Source organism: Bufo bufo, chromosome 5, assembly GCF_905171765.1.
Source record: "Bufo bufo chromosome 5, aBufBuf1.1, whole genome shotgun sequence".
NCBI lineage: Eukaryota > Metazoa > Chordata > Amphibia > Anura > Bufonidae > Bufo > Bufo bufo.
The window spans coordinates 506,898,589-506,924,240 of record NC_053393.1 but is presented as its reverse complement, the minus strand read 5'-3'; the positions used below and the strand labels follow the sequence as shown (position 1 = coordinate 506,924,240).

Genomic DNA, 25,652 nt, shown 5'->3' with positions numbered 1-25,652 from the left:
GGGTTCGGTGGTGAGCACGTTGACATTAGCGCAGGTCCTGCAAGAAGAAGAAAGAAGATGATAACGGCTGCGCGAACAAGTGGATGAGGTGAGTCATTTTTTTATTATTTTTTAACACTCAATGGACATTTTACTATGCATTCTGTCTTAAAGGATGCTATTATTTTCCATTAAAACCATGTTATAATGGAAAATAATAAAGTAAATGGACTTTAATGGGGTCCCGGGGCTCATCCCTATTTATTAACATCATCTCCTTAGCAACCATCCGTGAAAATGGCATTGCATCCGCACTTGCTGGCGGATGCTTGCGATTTTCACGCAGCCCCATTCACTTCTATGGGGCCTGCGTTGCGTGAAAAATGCACAATATAGAACATGCTGCGATTTTCATGCAACGCACAAGTGATGCGTGAAAAACATCGCTCATGTACACAGACCCATTGAAATGAATGGGTCAGGATTTAGTGCGGGCGCAATGCATTCACGTCACGCATTGCACCCGCACGGAAAACTGTGAAAACGTGTGAAAGGGGCCTTACTGAAGTGAGACATTCCCTTTAATATTGGGCAATTGCTTACAACACCATTCCCTAACAGAGGAGTGTCTCTATGGCTAAGTGCATACAACAAACAGTTTTTGGTTGTTTAACCAAATTCCCCGACTATTCTATGGGTTCTCCCATAATGTGTCCCACATTTGAATCGCTCAGTCCCAGCAGGAGAGAGGATCTGCTTCTGGTCAGTGACATCTTATACCTATTAGACCATTTTTTTTTTTTTTTTTTTTTTACAGCTTATTTTCTTTCCCTTTATTGGGTTGATTTTTTTCAGGGATGCCTGGAACTCGCTGGGCGACATGTCCAAGGAAGACGCCATGATTGCTTATGTTGATGAAATGAAAAAGGTAAGAAGGTATAGGCCAAGCATGCTTCATGATAATTCGTTTAGGATTTGTTCAGCATATTCAAGTCTATATTGATTCAGTCTAGTAGTCATCTGAGCATTAAAGGGGCTGTTCATCCGTGGGGGCCTTTTAGGTGGACCCCCTTCCAATGTAGATGGACCTCCAGAGGGAATCCTACTTACCTGCTCCTCGCCATTTGGTTCCGGCACACTCACTCCTCCCATGCTGCTTTCCAGTCTCCACGCGATCACATCCGGCCGCTGCAGCCAATGTCCGCCATGCACATCACCTAGTGAGAATAATGCATGGGGGGCCATGTGGCCACTGCCGCCAGTACGTGAATTCAGTCAAACTGGGTGTCTACACGGGAAGACCGGAGAGCTGTCATGGCTGGTGAGCGAAAGAGCCAGAACCCATTGGCGGGGAGCAAGTATGATTCCCTCCACAGGTCCGACCACATTGGGTGAGTATGCCCGAATGCTAAAGTTATACAGGATCTGGAAAAACGAATGTCGTCATAGGCTGCATAGTGCTTGTGCTTATAACACAATCCTCTGCTCATGCCCTTCCTCAGTGCACTTAATACCCATCATGTGCACCTCCACATGTGAACAAGCCCTAAGGCTCCCCTTCAGTTTAAGGACCTCTTCATATGTTTAGCCTACTTTCACACTAGCGTTAATATTTTCCGGTATTGAGGTCCGTCATAGGGGCTCAATACCGGAAAAAAAACGCTTCAGTTTTGTCCCCATTCATTGTCAATGGGGACAAAACTGAACTGACCAGAACGGAATGCACCACAATGCATTCCGTTCCGTTTAGTTGCCTTCCCAGACCGGAGAGAAAACCGCATGTAGTAGTAGTAGTAGTAGTAGTAGTTTGCTTTCCATCCTGGGATGCGGAGCAAGACGGATCCATTTTCTCTGACACAATAGAAAACGGATCCGTCCCCCGTTGACTTACAATGCAGTTCATGACGGATCCGTCTTGGTTATGTTAAAGATAACACAACCGGATCCGTTCATAACGGGTGCAGACGGTTGTGTTATCAGAACCGGAAGCGTTTTTGCTGAACCTTGCCGGATCCAGTAAAAACACTAGTGTTAAAGTGGCCTAAGATGGGCTGATTCTGTATCATGTAGATTATATCCTGGATTATGAAAGGAGTCGTACACATGTGATAGTCTTTCGACTGAAAGTTATCACTGCCAGTTCCAGGGTGGAGAGAAATAGCCGCCAGACATTTCTATTGCTGCTTATCTCCAGGGAAAACAAACAACTGGTTAAATTAAAGGGATTGCCCAGTGTGGATAGGTGAAAAATGAGTGATTGCTGGGACCTCCACCGATCAGGAGAGCCGGGGTACCCGAGTGAATTGAGCAGTAGCGTGCATATGTAAGGGTGGGCTCACATCACGTTTTATGCCTCCGTTTGACTTCTACGTTAGAAAGAAAGGATTTTAAAAAAATGCAGCACACCACGTTCTTGTATCCTGCACGTGTCCGGTAAAACGGATGCCACTGGGGAATGGATGCCACTGTATGGTATCAGTCTGAGGCATCTGTTTAACGTATACGTTTTTTGTATACGTTAAAAGGATGGGAAAACGTTATGTGAACCCGCCCACACCACCACCACTCTGACAAGCACATCACTGCTCCATTCACACAGGGAACGCGGGGAATCCTATTCTGGCGATTGGCGTGGGGCCTAGCCATGGCTCTAATAATCCAGTGTTGTCCATAGGCCAACCATCCAAACCAAAGTCAAACCATGCCATCTTCATTTCACTTGGTAGGAGCATTAGACATTAGATTGTCAGATCCCATTTGGTAGGTTGGGTTGTACGCCCCCCCTCCCCAATATAGAGATATAGAGTAGAACTACCGAGCATCCACCAGGCTCCAGAAAGTGGTAAGTCCTAATAAAGTATACAACTACAAAAGCACGAAAAAAAGAACTACAACCTCCAGCATGTCTGCCAGAGACTGACAATCTGATATTCCCATGTAAAGCCTACAGTAGTAATGTGAAATTCTGGGAAGATTCGCGCTCTCAGGACGGAGTAATGATCTGGGTCATTAGACTTCTGCAGGAAAATAATAAGCGTTCTGCTGGGATTTGATTACAGCCAAGTAGATTGCGGGCGGTAATTTCATCCAGAAGCTGCTCGCACCTCACGTCCCCGGCCCCTCGCTTATCTTCTAGGTCGTGTAGCGTCCACTAGAATTTCACATGAGGTCCGTGCAAACAGCCGAGCACAACGCAAGGCGAAAACTAGAGCACAGGCCAATAACCCGGCCAGTTTATAGCCGCCTGGTGCCCGTGTGGCTCTGGGGAGTAGATTGTTCTCGTGCTGGATGGAGTTATGGGAGGATATCAGGTGACCTGAAAGTAATTCTAATATCTGGGTCACTGAGGGTGAAAAGACGACAGCGTGGCGATAACTGCTGTTGTGTTAAATGCATTCGGGGAGAGGGGGCTCATGCGGGCATCGTTTTATTGGCACAATCATACATTTAGCTGGACTAAAGCAGAGAAGACCTCGATTATGGCTGGATTTACTCTACACATGGCTTGACTAGCGGCATCCATGTATACATGCCAGCATTCATGTATTTGATCATTTGTATCCAAACACTTTATCGGAAGGAGACATGGTTTCAGTAGTGCAGCCTTTAGGCCTTGGGCCTATAGCTTCCATGATGAGGTTGATTGCAGTCAGATATTGGCCCGAGTGCCAACCCTATGCCGAGGTGATCTGCATTGTAGGGCCTGTCTGACAACTGCACCGTTTGTAGCAATTGTAGTCAGCCGTACTTCGTCCTGTGCTGAGGTTATTGGAATTGCACTCCCTTCCGGAAGCTACGACTTAAAGGGGTTGTCTCACTTCAGCAAATAGCATTTATCATGTAGAGAGATTTAATACAAAGCACTTACTAATGTATTGTGATTGTCCATATTGCCTCCTTCGCTGGCTGGGTTCATTTTCATCACATGCTTGCACGCTATAGGAAAAAGCACCAGCCTATGTGCGCTCCCGTGGTTTCAGCCACCTTTTAGAGGCAAGCACGGCCACCTCCGGTGGATTGTAGGGTGGTCGTAACCATGGAAACGAGCAGTGTATAATGTGATGGAAAAATGAATCCAGCCAGCAAAGGAGGCAATATGGAGAATCACAATACATTAGTAAGTGCCTTGTAGTAACTTTCTCTACATGATAAATGCTACTTGCTGAAGTGAGACAACCCCTTTAAGCCTCATTCACATGTCTGTGATTCACGGACGTGTGTTGTACGTGTTCTCCAGGCACAACACACATACCCATTTATTTTAATGTGTGTTTTCGTGCGTTCGGTGGTTTCAGCACGGAAGCGTGCTCTATTTTGTCCGTGTTCACGGATCCATCACGTCCATTATAGTCTATGGATCCATGAAAAACATGGATGCAACATGTATGTCATCCGTGTTTCAGGGATCCTTAGGAGGAGATGCAATGAAAATTTATTTTGAGCTGTATAGTCTCCGTGAAACGCTGATGACACGCTGAGAGCAAAAAACGGACACACGGACCAAGCATGGATCCTTCACAGTTTCTCCAGGATATTGATAGTGATGGCCTATTTTGAGGATAAGCCATTAGTTTCAGATCGGTGCGGGTCGGACTCCTGGGACCAAGACGAACAGCTGGCAGAAGGTGCCACAACGCTGCACTGAGCATCGCCATGCATCTGGTATTTCAGCTCTCTGCTGCTCAGGTCAATTCCAGTAAATGGGATTGAGCTGCAATATCAGGCATGGCCCCTACCAAATGTACACCGCAGTGCCCGGCCTCAGTGCCTTTACCCAGCTAATCAGTGGGGGTGTCAGGAGTCAGACCCCACTGATATTATTGGCCTGTCTTAAGGGGTTTCTGTCACCAGATTTAACCCTATTAAGCTAGCTGACATCAGCGATGTGCTAATGTCAGCTAAACCTAACTAGTCTATTCCTACTTTTATCTATGCCCCCGTTAGGCCAGAAATCTAACTTTTATAATATGCTAATTCGCCTCTAGGATCGGGGGGGGGGGGGGGGGGGGGGGGGGCGTTGTTCTGCTCCTAGAGGCTCCGTTCTCCCACCTTTGTAGCCTCCCTCCAAGTCCTGATTGACAGGGCCAGGCAGCGCCCGCATCTGTCTGCCAGCCCTGTGCTCTGGTGAAATCTCGCGCCGTTCAGTATTTGGCGCAGGCGCGGTGTGAGGGAAAGACGCTTGCAGGCTGCCAGCTTCCTCGCCGCGCCTGCGCCGAATACTGAACGGATGCGAGCGCTGCCTGGCCCTGTCAATCAGGACTTGGAGGGAGGCCACAAAGGTGGGAGAACGGAGCCTCTAGAAGCAGGAACAACCCCCCCCCCCCCCGCTCCTAATTAGCATATTATAAAAGTTAGATTTCTGGCATAACGGGGGCATAGATAAAAGTAGGAATAGGCTAGTTAGGTTTAGCTGACATTAGCACATCGCTAATGTCAGCTAGCTTAATAGGGTTAAATCTGGTGACCGAAACCCTTTAATCACGACATTTAGCGTTCATTAAAAATGTCTTTTAATCTGTTACTTCATTCCGATCTATGATGGTTTGAAGTCACACTACAGGTCCCCCTTCTGAATGTGTCTGGTGTACCGCTGTCAGAGAGTCACCATCCACCTCTAAATCATACTAGGTTTGCATAATGGGCTATAGGGAATGAATGTATATGATGATTTGGATCCACACACTTCAGAAGGGGGCGTTATCCTCAGATGTCTCAGTAGTGCAGCCTCAGGCTTATCAAGACGTGGTTTTCACTTCTTGATACGCTCTCAAGGGCTTTTTTATTTCTTTTCTTTTGGTCCGTTTTTATTCGAGAAGTGTTGAGATGTAATACATTAAGATCCCGTGTTATTGTATGACCTCTTGCCTTTTGGACACTAGATCCTTGAGACAATGCCAGTGACGGAGAAAGTGGAAGAATTGCTGCATGTCATAGGTCCATTTTATGAAATAGTGGAAGACAAAAAACATGGGCGAGGATCTGGTGTAACTTCAGGTTGGCCAAACTCCTTTGTGTTTTAGAATATTAGTCTGTGTTTCTACCTGTCCACTTCCTCCAATCACAACTTTCTGCTCTTTTTTTTCCCCCCCCCCGCCTTTCCTTCCGCATGCCAGTCCGACTGGACAGAGTTACTAAATCTTTAGAAGGTATGAAGGAAATTTCAGTTTTGTCGTCTTTTTAATCGAAATTTGAAAAAAAATCTACAAAAAGTTTAAAGCGTGCAGCCACTGTACTGCAGCTTAGAAGGGAAAGCCCTGGCGTGGCACCTGCGAGATGTTGGATATTTTTACTAGCTCCACTGTACCTGCTTAAATTGTATGTTCAGGTTTATATCCCTTTGTTAGGGTCCATTCACACGTCCGTTTTTTCTTTCCTGATCTGTTCCGTTTTTTGCGGAACAGATCTGGACCAGATCTGGACCCATTCTTTTTCAATGGGTCCTGAAAAAAAATCTGACATTGAGCTGTCCGTTTTTTTTTCAGGACCCATTGAAAATGAATGGGTCCAGATCTGGTCCAGATCTGTTCCGCAAAAAACGGAACAGATCAGGAAAGAAACAACGGACGTGTGAATAGACCCTTACAGCGCAAAGCTTCAGAGCTGAAATCTCCCAGCCTTCATTCCTGGCTGGCTGTGTGCACAGAGCTTCCTCTGGTGATTTTGCACGCTGGGGGCATTGAAGCTTTCTCACCAGGCAACCCAATGTAGGAAAAACGAACTGTCCAGCTGTATATAATGGTCGGCTCGCATTATTGTGACCACTTCCTACTCTCGCTATTGGCGGTGCGTAGCTCATGAAGGAAGTCCCGTGTGCTGAGCTGGCTCGGTGGGTACGTAAGCTGTGGGATAGGCTGTCTGCACACAAATCCCTCATTGCTGTCATGGGTCAAAGGGGCGATTTGAGTTGTAAAAATGGGATGATTATTGGCTTTTGGGCTAAGGGTGCCGGCATTTATAAAAACTGCGCAGTGTGAACTGTTCTCTGTTGCTGTGGTGAAAGTGTATGGCGAGTGGAGAAATGGCACCATTGTGAAAAAGAGATGTGGAAACTGCAGAGCACCACGTGCCATTGATGCGAGAGCTGAACGTCGGCTATGAAGGTACGCGAGGGCAGACGACACTCTACAGTGGAGCAGCTCACCACCACAACAGTCCACTGAACCCTACTGTGTATGGGGCTCCCGAGCACATGGATGGTCACTGCACCTCTGCTAATGAAAAGGCTTCAGTTTTTGTATTGGAATTGGACCTCCACTGATTGACAAAAGGTTGTCTTCTCCAATGAGTCACATGAGGCATGTCAGAGAAGAAACCTCAGAGAACAAACACCATTGCTAGAGGAACACAAGCTGGTGGGGGCAGCGTTATGGCCTGAGGAATGTTTTCGAGTCACTCTCTGGGCCCACTCCTCCACGTGGAAGACACTCTCAACCGATTTGGGTTTGAATCCATCCTTGTAGATCACGTACACCCATACATGCTGTTTGTCTTCCCTAGAGTGGACGGGATCTTCCAGCAAGACAATGCGACATATCACACAGCTAGAGATGTCCGATACTGGTTGGAAGAGCATGACCAAGACTTCCAAGTATTACCCTGGCCCCCTAAATCCCCAGACTTGAACCCAGTTGAGGATCTGCAGACCACCTCGATCGTCGTGTTCACTCTATGGATCCTCCCCCCCGCTGTGGGATGCTCTGCAGTCAGCATGGCTCCAGATATCTACGACGACCTACCAGGACCTTATTGAGTCACTCCCAGCCCGTCTAGCTGCTGTCCGTGCCTCACACTGCGGTTACTCTGGATATTAGCTGGTGGTCATAATAATGTGACTCCACTGTGTAGAAGCACAGCTAAAGCCTCATTCACACATCAGTGTTCGGTCAGTGATTTCCATCCGTGATTATGAGCCAAAACCAGGTGCGGCTCTAAACACAGAACAGGAGCAGATCTTTCCTTTATACCTGATGTCTGTGAAGGCTCCACTCCTGGTTTTGGCTCACAATCACTGACCAAAACACTGACGTGTGAATGAGGCTTAACCACTAACAGCCAGCCTTGTGAACGGAACTCTAGGGTATAATATATGCTGTAACTCATGACCAGTACACGATAAGTATGGGGCAGGTCCCTACACACTTTGACACTCTCCATTCATTACTAACCGTGTCAGACGCAAGGCAAATTGTAATGCCCGGTTGTCAAAGTGTTCAGATTTCAGGAGGAATAACCGAGGCACAGCACAATTCAGTGTTCTAAAAAAAAAATATATTCTCCAGAATTATTATATATATTTTTTTTTAATGCAATGCAGGGAATGCAAGTGTGTACTAAAACATACATTTCAGGCGAGCGGACGGGTCCTCTAAGTACACAAAAATAAGTACCACCGCAGCATAGACTTCAAATGTAGGGAGCTGAATTTGTAGTACACTAGTACAGTTTGCAAATTGCCGTGATGTTTTTGAATTATTTTGTGTCTTTTTGATTTTTTATTTTTTTTTCTGCACATCATATTTGATGTTATCCTGTAGCTCAGGGTAAAATTCCACTCTGGCTGGCCGAGCGATCCTTGGCGGTGACACACAATACTCAGAGGCTTGGGATATCAAAGTTCACAGTCTAATCAGCGTGTGCCACGGAGCAGTAGGGAAATGTGAATTATTTGCCACTTGTGCTTATTAGGAGTCTGAGTCATGATTACATGCCCACAGCAGCCATTATACCATCAGATCTCAGGGCGTTTGCAGGGGTTATATAGAGAGAGATGATAAATAATACATGTGATGTTGGTAATTATCAATGCATTGATTGTCTGACTACTGGTCCAGCCCAGCGGATGACTGTCTGCCTTGTGGTGGGCAGAAGCGGCGTTAGGATCAGCGCTTCTGCTGATGCAGCACATTTTATACCATTAGAACGGTGCGTAATAACCCTGGGCATTTGTCTACATTATCTTAATTGTTATTACTAAGAGGATTGAAGAAAATGTCCACTCATTTCATAAACTCATGCCCAGAAATGAACCTTATGACATAAGCCCTTAAAGGGGCTCTTTATATTTTGTAATTCAGTTATGCAACTTACTTTACGTACCAGTGACGTTATATGGTGTTTCCCTGTCCAGTATATGTACCGACCAGAGTTGCATTACACCTTCAGGATATTTTATGGCATCCCATTCTAAATCCATAGGCCTTAAAGGGGTTGTCCGGGTTCAGAGTTGAACCACGACATACCCAGAATTTCACCCAGGCAGCCCCCCTGCTAAATCGTGCAGGGCAAAGGCATTTTCAGGAGATACGGTGACGTACCGGGCTTTCCTTCGGGCTGCCAGGTGGAGGCTTCTGCCCAGCAGTGAGCCCGGTGACGTCACCGGCACTGATGAGTGGGCTTTAGCGCTGCCCTAGCCTATAAAATTGCTAGGGCAGCGCTAAAGCCCGACAATCAGAGCTGGTGACATCACCGGGCTCACTGCTGGGCGGAAGCCTCCTCCCGGCAGTGTGTTATTATAAATAAAAGAGCCCTTGCCCTGCGCGATCCTGCGCAGGGCAAGGGGAGAGCATTGGAGCATGAACTGCTCTGATGCTCTTGTCAGGGCGGGCTGCCTGGGTGAAATTATGGGTATGTCCGGGTTCAGCTCTGAACCCGACCAACCCCTTTAACGGGTTTTGTCATCTCAGACATTGGTGGCATATCAGTAAGGATGCCATCAAAGTCTGATAGGTGCGGGTCCCACCTCTGACACCCGCACCTATCTCCAGAACTGGCCCCAGAAAGTGAAGGAGGGCGCACCGTGCATGAGCAGTACGCTCTCCATTCATTACATAGCCAAGCGAGTGCACTCGGGTAATTTTGGCAGTCCCATAGAAATGAAAGGAGGGTGGCTGCGCATGCGTGGGTGCTCCCCGTTCACTTCGGGGGTCCCGTTCTGGAGGTATTCTAGCGATATGCCACCAGTATCTCAGATGAGAAAACCCCTTTAACATAGAGTTGGTTACCCTCGCAGCTGAAAGAGTTTCCACTCTTCTACAAGATTTTGGAGGGTGTCTGTGAGACTTTTTGCCCATTCATCCAGAAAAGCATTTGTGAGGTCAGACATAGGGTTTGGATGAGAGGGTCTGGGTCACAATCTCCATTCTAGTTCATTCTAAAGGTGTTAGATGGGGTTAGGGTCAGGGGCCAAACTCGCCCAACCATGCCTTTTATGGACCATGCTTGAACAGAAAAGTGACTTCCCCCAACTGTTCCCACAAAGTTAAAAGCATACTATTGTCCAAAATGTCTTTGTATGCTGAAATTTTACAATTTCCCTTCACTGGAACCAAGGGGCCGAGACCATCCCCTGAAAAACACCTCCATAGCATTATCCCTCCTCCACCAAATCATGATTTAAGACTTGTTCAGGAGAGTAAATTTGGGTGCTTCATGGACATATACTATACAATGGCATAGGTTGTATGAGATATAGAGACAGGACAACCTACAGTATGCCGTTACAGGACAGTACATTGACTTCGGCAGTGTCGGTGGAAGGAGTAGGGCAGGACAGTGCATTGTGTAAGGCAGTGCTAAGATGTGATGTTACTACACCTCTTTCTACCCTCAAGAGTATAAATACCAGGGTGGCGGGCCATCCTCCTCGACTACATGGCCAATGGTAAACCAGTAGCCACCATGTATAGACCAAAGTAATAAATACCGAAGTATCCGTCATAGCAGCTCTCATGGAGCCTAACCAACGCTGTGGAAGGGGTTTTTCAGTGAGGGGCTCTCTGACATCACAACTCCAGCCAGTGTCGTGGCCCTTCACTTTTTATCCAAGTTTTATCTGGTACTGCAGCTCAATTCACTTCCTTAGAGCCGAGCTGCGGTACCAGGCACAGCCGCACATACCGACGAGCCTCTGTGCCTTACCAAACACTCAATCAGTGCCACTGCCCCTTTGCGAGGGCATACCTCCCAACTTTTTGGATGGTCAAAGAGGGACACTTATGGTTCATTGTGTGAAAGATCCATGTTTTTTTTTTTTTTGCTTATTTATACTCTTCAGTAGTTTTCTTAGGGCATAATATTGCAAAAATGATCTGAATATAAAAAATTTGTAATAATAAAATAATATACAAGGCGGCTCTAATATATAGATATGAACCAGGCAAACTCTTTTCCTGATCAATATTAGAAATGTAATAATGCAAATATATACCTGAAATGAAAAAGAGGGACTTGGGCCAAAAACAGAGACTGTCCCTCCAAATGGCTCGGCTATTTCCGTTGGCCCCATAGAAATGAATAGGAGTGGTGGCCGTGCAAGCGCGGTACGCTCTCATTCACTACTATGGGGAGAGCGCTTGTTGGTGGCCGTACCCAGGGAAACCTGGGGTCCTCCAGCCAGCACCGTTGCCGATATAGGTGCGGGTCCCAGAGGTGGCACCCACACCTGTCAGACAATGGGGACATATCCTAATGATATCCCCCATTGTCTCAGATGGGAATACCCCTTTAAATAATGCCAAGGAAGGAATACACCAGTGGAAGGGTACAGCGACACATGGCAGGTCCTCCGATTTTCTGCAGTGGAAAATCCGCAATGTGTCTTTCAGGATTCCACAGAGTAATATCCGCACCAGATGGACCCAGAGTTTGTTGCAAAAATGCTGTAGGGTTGCTGCAGATTTCGCCCTCTGAATTGTGCAATCCAAAAATCATAAATCACTGAAAAAAGGTGCACCACAATAATATGCGACTGACCATACTGGCTAGACCCTCATGCTGATGTTAAAAGCTGTGACTTTAGCCAATATCTTCCAGCCAGGAACATATCGGAGTCCTGCGCACCCCGTCAAGGTATCTCAGTGTGGTGTGGGTCCTACCACTAAACTACCTATCGTGTGTGAACACAGTCTGATAGGTGCTAAGGACCGACTCGCAGCCAAGCTCAGCTTTTAACATCAGCGTGAGGGTCTAGCCAGTATGGTCAGTCGCATATTGTTGTGGTGCACCTTTTTTCAGGGATTTATGTATTTTTATATTTTCATCCACACATTACTCCATCTTGTGTAGGATGTTTTTGTGGTGCATGTGGTCCGCTGCTGACATCCTCCATTGTATGCATTTTTGCTGGGGATTGCTGCTAGCAACGGATCACTTGCTCCCCGATTATAAACACGCTACAGTTTTCAATCCAAAAATCAGCAACATAAATTGACATTGTGGATGAGATCTGTTAAGTCTACTTTTCGGCGATTTCGAACACTGCAGATTTGCCATGTGCGTTCTCGCTGCGGAAAATCCCTAGTGTTTACGACACGTATGGACATACCCTAAAAAAGAATCTTAACCCCTTCCCGACCTTTGACGTACTGTTACATCATGGGAACCACTGAGTTCCCGCAATTTGACGTAATAGTACGTCATAGCGATCGCGCGGGCATCGGAGCGGTGCGCGCGCGATCACTGCAGGGGCCCGGCAGTCCGTGGTAGCCGGGCCCCTGCTGTATCCGCTGGCATCGGTGTAAAAGCCGATTCCGGCGGATTAACCCCTTCTATGCCGCGGTCCGCGCTGACCGCGACATAGAAGAGGTTTGTGTCGGGTGAGGGAGAGCATCGAGTGCTAAAGTGAAAAAAAAAAAGTATACATATTAGGTATCGCCACGTCCGTAACAAACAGCTCTATAAAAATATCACATGACCTAACCACTCAGGTGAACACCGTAAAAAAAAAATAAGCCATTTTTGTCACATTACATCACAAAAATTGCAACAGCAAGTGATCAAGTGATCAAAAAGGCGAATGCCCCCCAAAATAGTACCAATCAGACTGTCACCTCATCCCGCTAAAAATGAGACCCTACCTGAGAGAATTGGTCAAAAAATAAAAAAGCTATGGCTCTCAGACTATGAGACACTAAAATATGATTATTTTTTGCTTCAAAACTTCTATTATTGTGCTAAAGTGAAAAAAATTTTAAAAATAATTTACCGGATACGAATCCGACGAATCCCGGTGGGGCCCAGACTGGTGGGGGCGGCGGCAGGGCACAGCAGAAGATGAGCGCTTCGCTGCTGCGACAGGGGAGGGAGAGGCGTTTCCTTATCAGAGGCCGGTGCAGGCGGCGCGATGAGGTCATCGCGCCACCTAAGCCGTACAGCGCGGGACACATGCCAGAAGAGGCCTGCATCGCAGCGGAGGTAAGTAAGTGTTTTTTTTTTTTTTTTTTTATCTGTTACTGGCACATTGGCGAGGGGGAGAGGTGAGAGGCACTATGATACTACTGGCACATTCGGGGGGGGGAGGCACTATGATGATGGCACTATGATACTACTGGCACATGGGGGGGGGGGCACTATGATATTGACACATTATTGGGGGGGAGATGGCACTATGATACTACTGACACATGGGGGGGGGAGGCACTATGATACTGGCACATTATTGGGGGGGGAGATGGCACTATGATACTACTGACACATTGGGGGGTGGAGGCACTAGGATACTTGCACATTATGGGGGGAGATGGCACTATGATATTGGCACATTATGGGGGAGATGGCACTATGATATTGGCACATTATGGGGGGAGATGGCACTATGATACTGGCACATTATGGGGGAAGATGGCACTATAATACTGGCACATTGGGGGGGGGGAGATGGCACTATGATACTGGCACATTATGGGGGAGATGGCACTATGATACTGGCACATTATGGGGGAGATGGCCCTATGATACTGGCACATTATGGGGGGAGGTGGCACTATATAACTGGCACATTATGAGGGGAGGTGGCACTATGAAACTGGCACATTATGAGGGGAGGTGGCACTATGAAACTGGCACATTATGGGGGAGATGGCACTATGATACTGGCACATTATGGGGGGAGGTGGCACTATAATACTGGCACATTGGGGGGAGGTGGCACTATAATACTGGCACATTGGGGGGAGGTGGCACTATGATACTGGCACATTGGGGGGGAGATGGCACTATGATACCTGCACATGGGGGGGAGGAGAGAGGCGAGAGGCACTCTGCACTTGATACTGGCACATGGTGGGGAGGAGAGAGGCACTATGATACTGGCACATTATGGGGGGAGATGGCACTATGATACTGGCACATTATGGGGGGAGATGGCACTATGATACTGGCACATTATGGGGGAGATGGCACTATGATAATACTGGCACATTATGGGGGAGATGGCACTATGATACTGGCACATTGGGGGGGGGGGGGGGGGGAGATGGCACTATGATACCGGCACATGGGGGGGAGGAGAGAGGCACTCCGCACTTGATACTGGCACATGGGGGGGGAGATGGCACTATGATACTGGCACATGGGGGGGAGATGGCACTATGATACTGGCACATGGGGGGGGGGGAGGCACTTGATACTGGCACATGATTAGGGGGGCATCTATGGGGACACTTACTGGCACATTATTGGGTGGCACTGTGGGGCCACTTCTTATTGGCACATTATTGGAGGGCACTATGGGGGCATCTACTGAGGCCACAAAGAAGGGGTATTTTATATGGGGGGGCTCTGTTTGGTACTAGTATTATCAGGGGTATTATCTGTTTCTGCAGTATAATATTGGGGAGCACAGCGGAACAGTATTGGGGGTGGTAGGATGATTTGTCCAGAAGATGCGAGGATGATGGAAAAGTAGTAAACTAAGATTTTTTTTTTTGTCAAACTGCAGAGACGAAAAATGGCTGAAAAATGGTGGTCTGGTCTGAAAGGAGAAGATGAGGAAAGAGAACCTCTACATCAAAGGAGACGTCACTGGATGTAAGAGGTATGGGGCTGTATTACCCTGTATGTTCTGTAGTGATAGGAGCAGGGGCGTAACGATCGCGGTCATAGAGGGTGCGACCGTGACTGGGAGGTGGAGGTGGAGGTTCAGACAAACTGACGCGGTCTGACTTTGTTTCTTACACCGTTCACACAATTATGTACAGGATTCGAAAGATTCAATATATTCGAGAACCTTTTCGGATTCGCATTTGAAAAAAATTTGATTCGTCCCACCTCTACATATTAGGTATTGCCACGTGCGTAACGATCTGCTCTATAAAAAATTCACATGACCTAATCCCTCGGTTAAATGCTGTAAAAATAAAAAAACGATGCCAAAACATCCCTTTTTATGTTACCTTGCCTCACAAAAAACTTAATATAGAGCAATAAAAAAATCATATGTACCACAAAATAGTACCAATAAAACTGGCACCTTATCCCGTAGTTTCAAAAATGTGGTCACTTTTTTGAGTTTCTACTGTAGGGGTGCATCAGGGGGGCTTCAAATGGGACATGGCATCTTAAAACCAGTTCAGCTAAAATTGCCTTCCAAAAACCATATGGCGTTCCTTTCCTTCTGCGCCCTGCCGTGTGCCCGTACAGCAGTTTACGATCACATGTGGGGTGTTTCTGTAAACCGCAGAATGAGGGTAATATTGAGTTTTATTTGGCTGTTAACCCTTGCTTTGCTACTGGAAAAAATGGATTTAAATGTAAAATCTGCCAAAAAACTGAAATTCTGAAATTTCATCTCCATTTTCCATCGATTTTTGTGGAACACCTAAAGGGTTAAGAAAGTTTGTAAAATGGGTTTTGAATACCTTGAGGTGTGTAGTTCCTAAAATGGGGTCATTTTTGGGTGGTTTCTATTATGTAAGCCTCACAAAGTGACTTCAGACCTGAACTGGTCCTTTAAAAAGTGGGTTTTGGAAATTTTCCGAAATATTTCAAGATTTGCTTCCAAACTTCTAAGCCTTCTAACGTCCCCCAAAAATAAAATGTCCTTTTCAAAATGATCCAAACATGAAGTAGACATATGGGGAATGTAAAGTAATTACTATTTTTGGAGGTATTGATATCTATTATAAAAGTAGAGAAATTGAAATTTGCAAATTTGCTAATTTTTCAAAATATTTGGTAAATTTGGTATTTTTTTACGAATAATTATTTTTTTTTTAAACTTATTTTTACCACTGTCATGAAGTACAATATGTGACGAGAAAACAGTCTCAGAATGGCCTGTATAAGTAAAAGCGTTTTAAAGTTATCACCACATAAAGTGACACATGTCAGATTTGCAAAAAATGGCCTGGGCAGGAAGGTGAAAACAGGCCCGGGGTTGAAGGGGTTAAAGAGGTTGTCTCACCTCCACCATTCGTGGCAGATCTCTAGGATATGCAACCAATGTCGGGTGCAGGTCCCACCTCAGGGACCCGCACCTATCTCTACGACGGAGCTCCCAAAGTGAAGAAGAGCGCACCGTTCATTCACAGCTGCCCGCCATTCTTTTCTATGGGAGTGCCAAGTGCTGGCTCGGCTATTTTCAGCAGCTCCATAGAAGTCAGTGAAGCAGTGGCAGCACTTGCGCTGTGTGCTCTCCATTCACTTCTATGGGACTTCCGTAAATAGCCGAGCGCGTCAATAGCCGAGGCCCCCAAGCCTCGTACCTCCACTGCCGACAGCTGCTCTCTGCGGTCCTGTAGACATGTGCCCTGCACGTTTTCCTGCCAAGCAGAATTCTGTAAGTTGACGTTTAATGTGGGATCAAATCCAGGATATGCTTCTAGAGCTTTTAGCTGGCCATAGACATTATGTAAGTGCCCTCCGAAAGTTGTCTGGCCAGCAAATATAACGCCTGATCCTGTCATTAGCCTTCAGCTTGGGCAAACGTACATATGGGGAGAGCCATTGAGTAGCAGCTGGGCATCCATGATACCACTGATCCAGGGAAAACGGGGTCTGCCAAAAAAATCCAACATGGCCGATGCTCATTTTCCCAGCTGGCACGCATACACAGTATCTACAGGAGCTCTGAAATGTATTGCCGCTAATGAACACTTCCTTCCCGACAATCTGCTAGTCTATTACAGCCCCTACTTGTCTTATGATTGTAGAGATTTCTATCTTTCTATGTTTTAGGTTTTGATTGTTTAGTTTATATTTAATGGGATTTCATCTTATTCTATGCCGCCCCTTTATGAGCAGTGGGGGTCTGGTCTCTGGGTCCCCACTATCCTCTGAAGGGTCAGCAGTGGCGGTGTAGCTTCCTATTCCATTCCCTTCACGGCAGGCTGGACAGAGAAACCTTAGGAGGGGTTAACAGTCCTACACCAGCACTGCGGCCCATTCATTCGCAGGTATCAGTGGGGGTTCGGTAGGTTGGTACCCCACTGATCATCCATTGAGGATATCCTGGTAATAAGCCATAACTTTTATAATATTGGAATACCTCTGTAATAATTGTACGTGACGGGTAATGAGTTTATCATTTGACATTACTGTTGTGTAGACCTCAGCTCCGTCCTGACTTCCACCCCAAATTGTAAGGCTGTAAATGGCAAAGCAGAGAGCAGCGACAGCGGAGCGGAATCGGAAGAGGAGGAGGCTGGAAGAAAGGAGGAGGAAGATGATGAAGATGAGACAGGGTTAAGCGAGCAAGGTATTAAAGAGACGTGTACTGTGTTTTAAAGTCAACTGCATGCTTTGAAATCCACACAGATTTCGTCCCATGTGTGAATGGGGTTCTTCACAACTTGTACTGTACTTCAGTGCTGACTCCAACCCAAATTGTGCAAAAAAAATAAATAAAAATATCACGTGTGAGGGACCTAGCGGGCGCTTCGCTTCCTGCCCAGGACAGGGCTTTTTTTGTTCGTCATCAGTGGAAGCGACTGCTTGCCTGAAGAGAACGCAGTACTCCCTGCTCATAGTGATCTCCTCTCACAGAGGAACTGAACCCAGGTTATAATCCCCCCCACATTCACAGTTTACACGTTCCCCTAAAGGGGTAGTATGCAAAAAACAAAAAAAACATGACCGCTTTCTTTCGGGCACCACCAGCTATGTGGGTTGTTGCAGGTTAGTCCTTTTCCAGCAAATGCAGCTTTGCTTCATTACCAGACATGACCTAAGGCCACTTTCACATCTGCGTTTTTGCTGGATCCGTCATGGGTTCATCAAAAAACGCATTCTGTATATAATACAACCATCTGCATCCGTTGAGTATGTCCGAAATGAACAAGCCGGATCCGTCACTAAATCCATTGTAAGTCAATGGTTGCTGGATCAGTTTTTTTATTTATTTATTTTCATTTCCGAAAAACAGATCCGTCACCATTGACTTACATTGTGTTTCATGACGGATCCGTCTTGATCAGTATCCCATGACGCACTCAAAAAACGCTTTTCTGTGCATCGTGGGAATGTAACGAAACAGAATGGAACGCATGACTGATCTCAGTAGCGGAAAGGAAAACTCTGATGTGAAAGTAGCCCAAGAGAGCCGATGTTTCCTGTACAATAAGTTGGAAAAGTGTGACCTCTATGTCCTCCAGTTTAGGCCTCTTTCACACGACCGTTTTTTTTTTCCGTTTACGGGCCGTTTTTTTGCGTTCCGTATACGGAACCATTCATTTTAATGGTTCCGCAAAAAAAACGGAATGTACTCCGTATGCATTCCATTTCCGTTGAAAGCTAGAACATGTCCTATTATTGCTCACAAATCACGTTCCTCGGCTCCATTCAAGTCTATGGGTCCGCAAAAAAAAAAACGGAACACATACGGAAATGCATCCGTATGTCTTCCGTATCTGTTCCGTTTTTGCAGAACCATCTATTGAAAATGTTATGCCCAGCCCAATTTTTTCTATGTAATTACTGTGTACTGTATATGCCATATGGAAAAAACGGAATGGAAAAACGGAACAGAAATAGAAACAAAAAAACGGAACAACGGATCCGTGAAAAACGGACCGCAAGACACTAAAAAAGCCATACGGTCGTGTGAAAGAGGCCTTAAACAAATATCTTTTCCATTTGTCCAGTGCAGGTTTTGGACATTTGGACGCCGCAGGTAGTTTAGTCGTTCATTGAATGGACGGCTTGTTTCTTTTGTTTTACAGAGGAAAAAGCAGTGAAGGAAGATGAAAGCCATGAGCCGTGCCCGGGCGCTAAAGTTGCTAACGGTTTGCATGTAAATCACAGTGATTACATTTCAGACATTCCCAATCATGTACCTAACAAGTCAGATCTCAATGACCCCACAAATGACGTCAATGAAAAGCCAAAGACCGCACAGGATGATGATGATGATGATGATGTGAAAGACGTGGAGGCCATCAAAGGTTAGTGCACCCCCCCTGTATTATGCATCATTCACACATCAGTGTTCGGTCAGTGATTTCCATCAGTGATTTTGAGCCAAAACCAGATGCGGCTCTATATACAGAACAGGTGCGGATCTTTTCCTTATGTCGGTGGAGGCTCTAGTCCTGGTTTTGGCTCACGATCACTGATGGAAATCACTGACGTACGAGTGAGGCATTATTCATTCATCATGGAAGATGGAAAAGTGACCCAAACCTTGTGAAGACCTACAAGCACCACACATCCAGACTTGTGAGACTAAAGCTGGCCATATGCATGAGATAATTGTCCGACTTTCAGCCACCTCTCTCAATCCTCCCTCGGCCTTCCTGAGCAGGTGTATATAGGAAGAAGCTGCTGCCATACATCTCTGGCAGTGGTTTGACTCCCTGAGAGCAAGAAGATTAGATATGTTGAAACCCAACATGCTTGACATCAGCCATCAGAGGAAAGCTGGGTGGGCACCATCCACACCAGATGGTTGGCTGAAACCGACAAAATCGGTATGTTTGGCCAACATAGGTCTAATGTATATGTCCATTGAGGCTGGCCATATAATTTACTGTTCGTCAGATGGCTATCTCTCCAGACTGCCCCATGCACATGTGTTCTGAATGGGGAGAAAGATGTTAACAGACACATTTTGCTGCAGTTTATCTTCCGGAGAACAAAAGGTTTGCACGGTTGGAATCCAGCTGCCGATCCTAATCTTTCAGAGGCCTCCATACACATTTGTCCTGCAGAAATCGACATACATCTACTGTGTATGGTCACATTACACCTGAAGATGTAGCAGGCAATTTTAGGGAAGGGAGCTTTCCTTCCCGGCAATCGCCTGCTCACTAGTGGAGGAGAACCGCTATTACATGCATCGATCCCCTCCACAGTATGGAGACGAGCGATCGCAACGCTTTGTTTTGTCTCCATACTGAATCATCGTTTGCCGGTAGCCGAGTGCTGATTACAAGGCGCGATCTGCTGCGGCAAACGATTATTTTTAAACATGTTGAAATACTCTGATTACCCAATGAATGAGCGTTTGCTTGTTCATTGGGTAACCGGTGGCAGTATTACACTGCCAGATCACTGCTAACAAGCGTTCATAGCGATTATCTTCTGCAGTTTCAGAAACGGAATTCTTAGATATAAACGGTAATAGTTTGCTTACTGGCAGCCACCACTAGGGGGAGCTTACATGCTTACTGCATATAGACTATAAATCTGTATTCTGTAAGCTCGCCCTAGTGGCAGCTGCTGGTCTCCAAAATTTTAGGATGCAGAGGATTACGATATTATAAATAAATCAGAACTCTCTTTTTTTGGCCTAAACAAGGATTGATGTAAAATATTCAGTACAGATCAGTGAGAAGTTGTATTAGTGTCTGCAGCAGTTTAAAGAGTAGGAAAAATCCTAGCCAAAGGGCATATGGACATTATGGAGGAAAACGGGGGCACCTCTCTATGACCCAAAACGGGGAGATGCTCTGTACAAGTGGCTCTGCTTCTGCTGAACTCGAGCCTCTTTTGCATTACATGGATTAACCTGATAATACTACAAATTCCCCTACAGGACCTGTCTGACTGGCCCGGGGCCTCCTCCCACAATGTCAGCTGGCAGCCACGGAGCAGAACCTCCTTTTAAAAAGGGTTGTCACTGCTGAGAAAACCCCTTAAGCTTTTTCTAATCCACAATTTACATTTTTTCTCAATAAACACAACCCTTTAGTACAAATATGTCTTCCAAGGCATGTGCTAAAGTGTATTTGTACAGTACATAATCCGGATCTGCACTTTGTAACAAAGGTCTAGTTTCTTCGCTTGTAGCTGATACTTAAAGGGAAAGTATCATACATTTTTAGACCAAATTTTTCAGGTCATTGTATAAAAAAATATATCCTAAAATCATGCAGTTTTTGCCCCGGCCACCAAGTTTAATAATGTGTCGAGACTTCCTGTTCTGTGCAGATTACTTATCATTATCATCACAGGCGGGATTATAATGAAAGGAATCGCCTATGTACAGGTGACGCATGATCCTCCATTGACAATGTGATGGACATTGTCTGTCTACTCCCCCTCCCTGCACAATGACCTTTGCTCAGGTTGCAGAGCATGTCTAGAAAACACCTCCTTTAGTCTATTGTGTCCATGTGGCCGCTGTAAAGCATATCTCTAAATGCGGTTAGTAACAGCTCAGGCAAGATACCAGCTCCAATAATAACAGCAGCATAGAACATAGTATGAAAAAGAGATTAGAAAAAAATGTGTTACTGGGGTTTAATTGACAGATATCCTTTAAAGGGGTTGTCTGAGATTCCCTTCTATTTTAAATCCCCCTTAGACCTGTGAAGGGAAGCATACTTACTTGCTCCCTGCCGCTCATTTACGATTCCCTGGGTCCACTGTTGTCTTCACTTTGCTTCAGTTTCCGGGTATATATATATATATATATATATATATATCTGGAGTGGACAGGGCCAATGACTCATGTGCTGCTTGGGGTCACATCACTTCTGAGGTCAGAAAATAGTTGCAGTAGCGCATGTGACCTTATCTGTCTGGAAGTTTACAGGACAGCGACCATAAGACCTCTGAAGGCAGACAGAACGGTATGGATTCCAGCCAGAATGGTAGTGTCCCTTTAAAAATGCACCAAATTTATCAAACATTGTGTGACATTTGGCACAAATTAACTCAATGTAGACTCCCACAAAGCTGACTATAGAAATTCCTGCTATGGTAATTTCCCCCTATTGAGTCACCAGGGAATACTTGGAGATTTCAGCTCTGAAGCATGAAGTATGGTAAATGCAGCTCTGGCCTTTTACTACAAGAGCACATACAATAGAAGAGGGAAACGCGAAATCATGTGTAGGGCGGTTAGGAGAGAAATGCACAGAGGCTGCTCACCTTCTGGTGTTGCGCTCAGGATGCAACACTTCTCCAGGCCCGCATCAACCACTGAATGGAGTCCACTGCTGCACTCTGTCCGGCCTGAGTATCACAAGGTAATTCAAATCCAAAAACATGCAATGTGGCGCTGCAGAACACCCAACTGGGGAAATATTTAGAATAATTGTATTTGCTGCAGAAACGAGCAGCGCTTTTTGGGGATGTAACGTCCCCTTCGTCAGGGTCACTGGCAACAACTAAAGGGGACATTCTGTCCCTGAAATGCGTTGCTTGTTTCTGCAGCAAATAAAATGATGCTAAAGATTTCCCATTGGGCGTTCTTCAGCGCCACGTTGCGTGTTTTTGGATTTGAATTAACTTTAATACAAGCAAGAACTCGGGCTCATGACAGTATATTTACCAAGTTCTTCCACTTTTTATGCAGAATAATTTTATATATAAAATGTAGTGTTTTTTGCTCAAAGATGAACATTCACTTTAGTTATTCTCGAAGTGTGGATATAATAGTGCTGCTGATTTACAGGTGCCCTTACGTCAACTCTGCTTGTGTGCACCGTTCACAAGAGAACTCAATAGCTTTACTTATCACATGTCCTGCATTGTGTTGAAGGGGGGTTGGAGCACAGGCTAATACTTTAATCCCCTGCATCTTAATTAGTATTGCAGAAATATGCTTCCATGCATATTATAAGGGCGGCGGTGGTGATAAATACACAATTTCTATGATAGCAAATAAACATGGCTCCTGAAGAGCATGTTATGATGATCAGTTAGACCCTGCACAAACCCTGTCTGTATGTCCTATTAGGGCATATGGGAGGACCTGCTCAAACGTCTTCCGTAAGGGAGAACGGAGAAGTGCAAAGAAGCAACAGTTCTATTTCTGGCCGACGTAAAGGGGTTTCCCAGGAGTAAATTATTGATGACTTATTGTTAGGGCAGTGGGCATGGAACCACAGTGTCAATTGGTTTGACTTTGGGATAAACCTAAGGGTATTATCCTGGCGCCTCCCCAGTATTCACTCTTTAACCCCTATACAGGATCTGGACATCACTGCAAAGAACCACCAGACTGCCACCTCCTGGAGTTGTCCCGGTGTGGTTAACAGCTGACCCACGAGTACAAGTCACTGAAGGAACAGGCATAGACAGTAACCGGCCGAGGTCAGGGCAGGCAGAGTTTGTGCAAATCCGTGATACAGGTCCAAGGTCAGGCTGGCAGCAGAGGGTAAATAGGCACAGGTTGGTACACGGGCAGACAACAGGAAATAGCAGACCTTTAGCAGGGAGCTAGCTAGGTACCTAATTGCTCAGGCAAGGAAATGAGGTCAGGATCTCAGTGTTGGGGTACCACCACACAGCCCGATTGTGTGGCATTTGGGAGGCGGCCATTCTGTGATAAAGAACCTGTGATCCAAGCGATATGCCCCGAATGTCTAAGATGGGAATAACCCTTTAAGTTATGTTCATGTTAAACTGTTCATAACCGAAGTCATATTGGTGTGGTGCAGATGATGTAACCAGTACCCAGCAGACCCCACGGACTAACGGGTTTGCTGGGGTCCTAACAAGTTTTTCCATCATTTTGACTGCAAGAAATGCTGCATTATTCTTGCCTTCAAAAGTGATGCAACAGAGCGTGAAGCACAAATTGTAACTTTTTTCACAGTACGTTAGGAACAGTGATTACTAATGAGGCTATTGACCACAACATACAGGGGTCCTCATGCATGGAAACTAGTGCCAGCAAGAAGTGGAGGTGTCTCCCAAAGTTCTGCTCAGATACCTCCATATCTTGTCTGCACTAGGTTTCATACATGGGGCCCAATGACGTCCATGTTTTTGGAGTCCCCTGTAAACCTTCTCTAGATTACGGTATTAACCAGTAAAATCTTGCCTTCCAGGAGACGATTGCACAGAAGACATTGCTGCAGTGCAGCATTTGACTAGTGACTCCGACTCGGAGATATTCTGCGATTCTATGGAGCAGTTTGGACAGGACGACGTAAGTGAGATTTTCTTCCATGATAATTGAATCTGGCATTGATGCAACACATTATAATGGCTCCAGTGTTTATTAAGTATCTGGCACTTGGAGAAATCCTCATACCACTCATAATCCAAGCTGTGATATAAGAGGAGCTTTCTTCTTCTCCTTTACTTGTTCTATTTCCAATGGCAATATACCAGATCTGAAAAGTGAGCCTTATTATATTCTGTTGAAATACGCCAGCATCATGTGTCCTGCTTAATTCTTCGGTCTCCTCTCCTACAGGAAAATTATTTCTTCATTCCCATCCCTTAAGTTTATGTATCTGGTGTCCTCAATGTCAGTGTGCTAGGGAAGGAAACGGATTGAAGCCTTCGATCGAGCCCATAACGCCACCCTTAGTTTAAAAGCAGCAAGGCAGGGGCAACCTGGGAAGCACCACTGGGGACCTGCTGTTTGAGGGGCCTATACACAATAGACAAAACGTGTCCGAACCTACAGAAATCGTCAGGATCAGTTGTGATCTAATGACTATGAGTTTCTCCAAACTCTCCCTTGACCAAAAATATGAGGAGAAAGAAGGATCAGACATGTTGGATGCCTACTGCCCTTTACCTTGTTGAAATAAGCATGCATACGCAGTGTCCATATTTGGGGCGAAACTGGGAGAAATGGCTATTTGGATGACAGCTATTTCATGTGCATGGCCTCTTTATATTATGGCCCCCGCTGTCCATTAGAAGGGGTGGAAAGGTTAAAAAGTAACTAAACCTTTATATAAACTTTTAATATGATATCCCTAATGCCCTAATAAAACTATCTTTCTCGCCCATTTTCTTTGGGGGACACAGGAGACCTTGGGTATAGCTCAGCTCCCTAGGAGGCGTGACACTAAGTGAAGACTGTTAAGCCCCTCCTCCACAGCTATACCCTCAGCCTGGAGAGAGAGACTGCCAGGTTTTGCTTAGTGTCCAAGGAGGCAAGACACTCCCTGCTCTGCAGGGCTGTTTTCTCCTTGTTGTTTAATTTTAGATTTTTACTTTTTTCTTTTTCTTCCAGACCATCAGGGACAACAGAGACGCACTAGACCTCTCTGTTTCTCCCGGGGTTGAGCTGCGCCAGTGCCGGTCACCCGCACTGCTGCCTCCCCCACAGAAGGCAAGGTGGACCAGGGCAGCCTAGCTCCCCTGCATCCCGCCAGCGCAAGGGTCGCCTGCACGCCAAGTCCCTCTTCCAGCGTCCTGCCACTACGGTGCCAGTAGCTGAAGGGGCGACCCTGCTGGAACGGACCGAGGGTGAAGACGGCTGATGGTGAGAGAGTGGCTTCTCCAGCCCTACGTCCCCCCCCGGTCTCCTGCGTGCCTGACCCCCATACTAGTGCCTCTGGACCCTTCTGTCCCTGCTGGACCTAGGCTGGCCCCTGGGGTGCCGCAGGGCGGCAATCTGCTCCCTGCTCCCTCTCCTCCCCTCCTGGCCTCCATAGGATATTGCAGCTGGCGGTCTCCCCACCGCTAGCTGCAGAATAGGTTCAGCCGCATTGCCTCCCTTCTCCTGCCGGAGTCCTTTCTATCCTCACGGGCACCCGGTCTCA

General features: G+C 46.1%; 1 protein-coding gene across 2 annotated transcripts in view; it reads left to right on the top strand.

Annotated features, from left to right (window-relative positions):
• The window catches only part of ACBD5 (acyl-CoA binding domain containing 5), a 48,010-nt gene that overhangs the window by 11,137 nt on the left and 11,221 nt on the right, over window positions 1–25,652 (top strand). The window contains exons 4-9 of one of the 2 annotated variants that reach the window (XM_040434375.1): window positions 835–907; window positions 5,859–5,973; window positions 6,093–6,125; window positions 17,303–17,452; window positions 18,915–19,136; window positions 23,976–24,076. In XM_040434375.1, the coding sequence (XP_040290309.1) occupies window positions 835–907; window positions 5,859–5,973; window positions 6,093–6,125; window positions 17,303–17,452; window positions 18,915–19,136; window positions 23,976–24,076 (694 nt within the window). The remainder of the gene's footprint in view (window positions 1–834; window positions 908–5,858; window positions 5,974–6,092; window positions 6,126–17,302; window positions 17,453–18,914; window positions 19,137–23,975; window positions 24,077–25,652) is intronic. The other variant, XM_040434377.1, reaches the window with a different exon arrangement.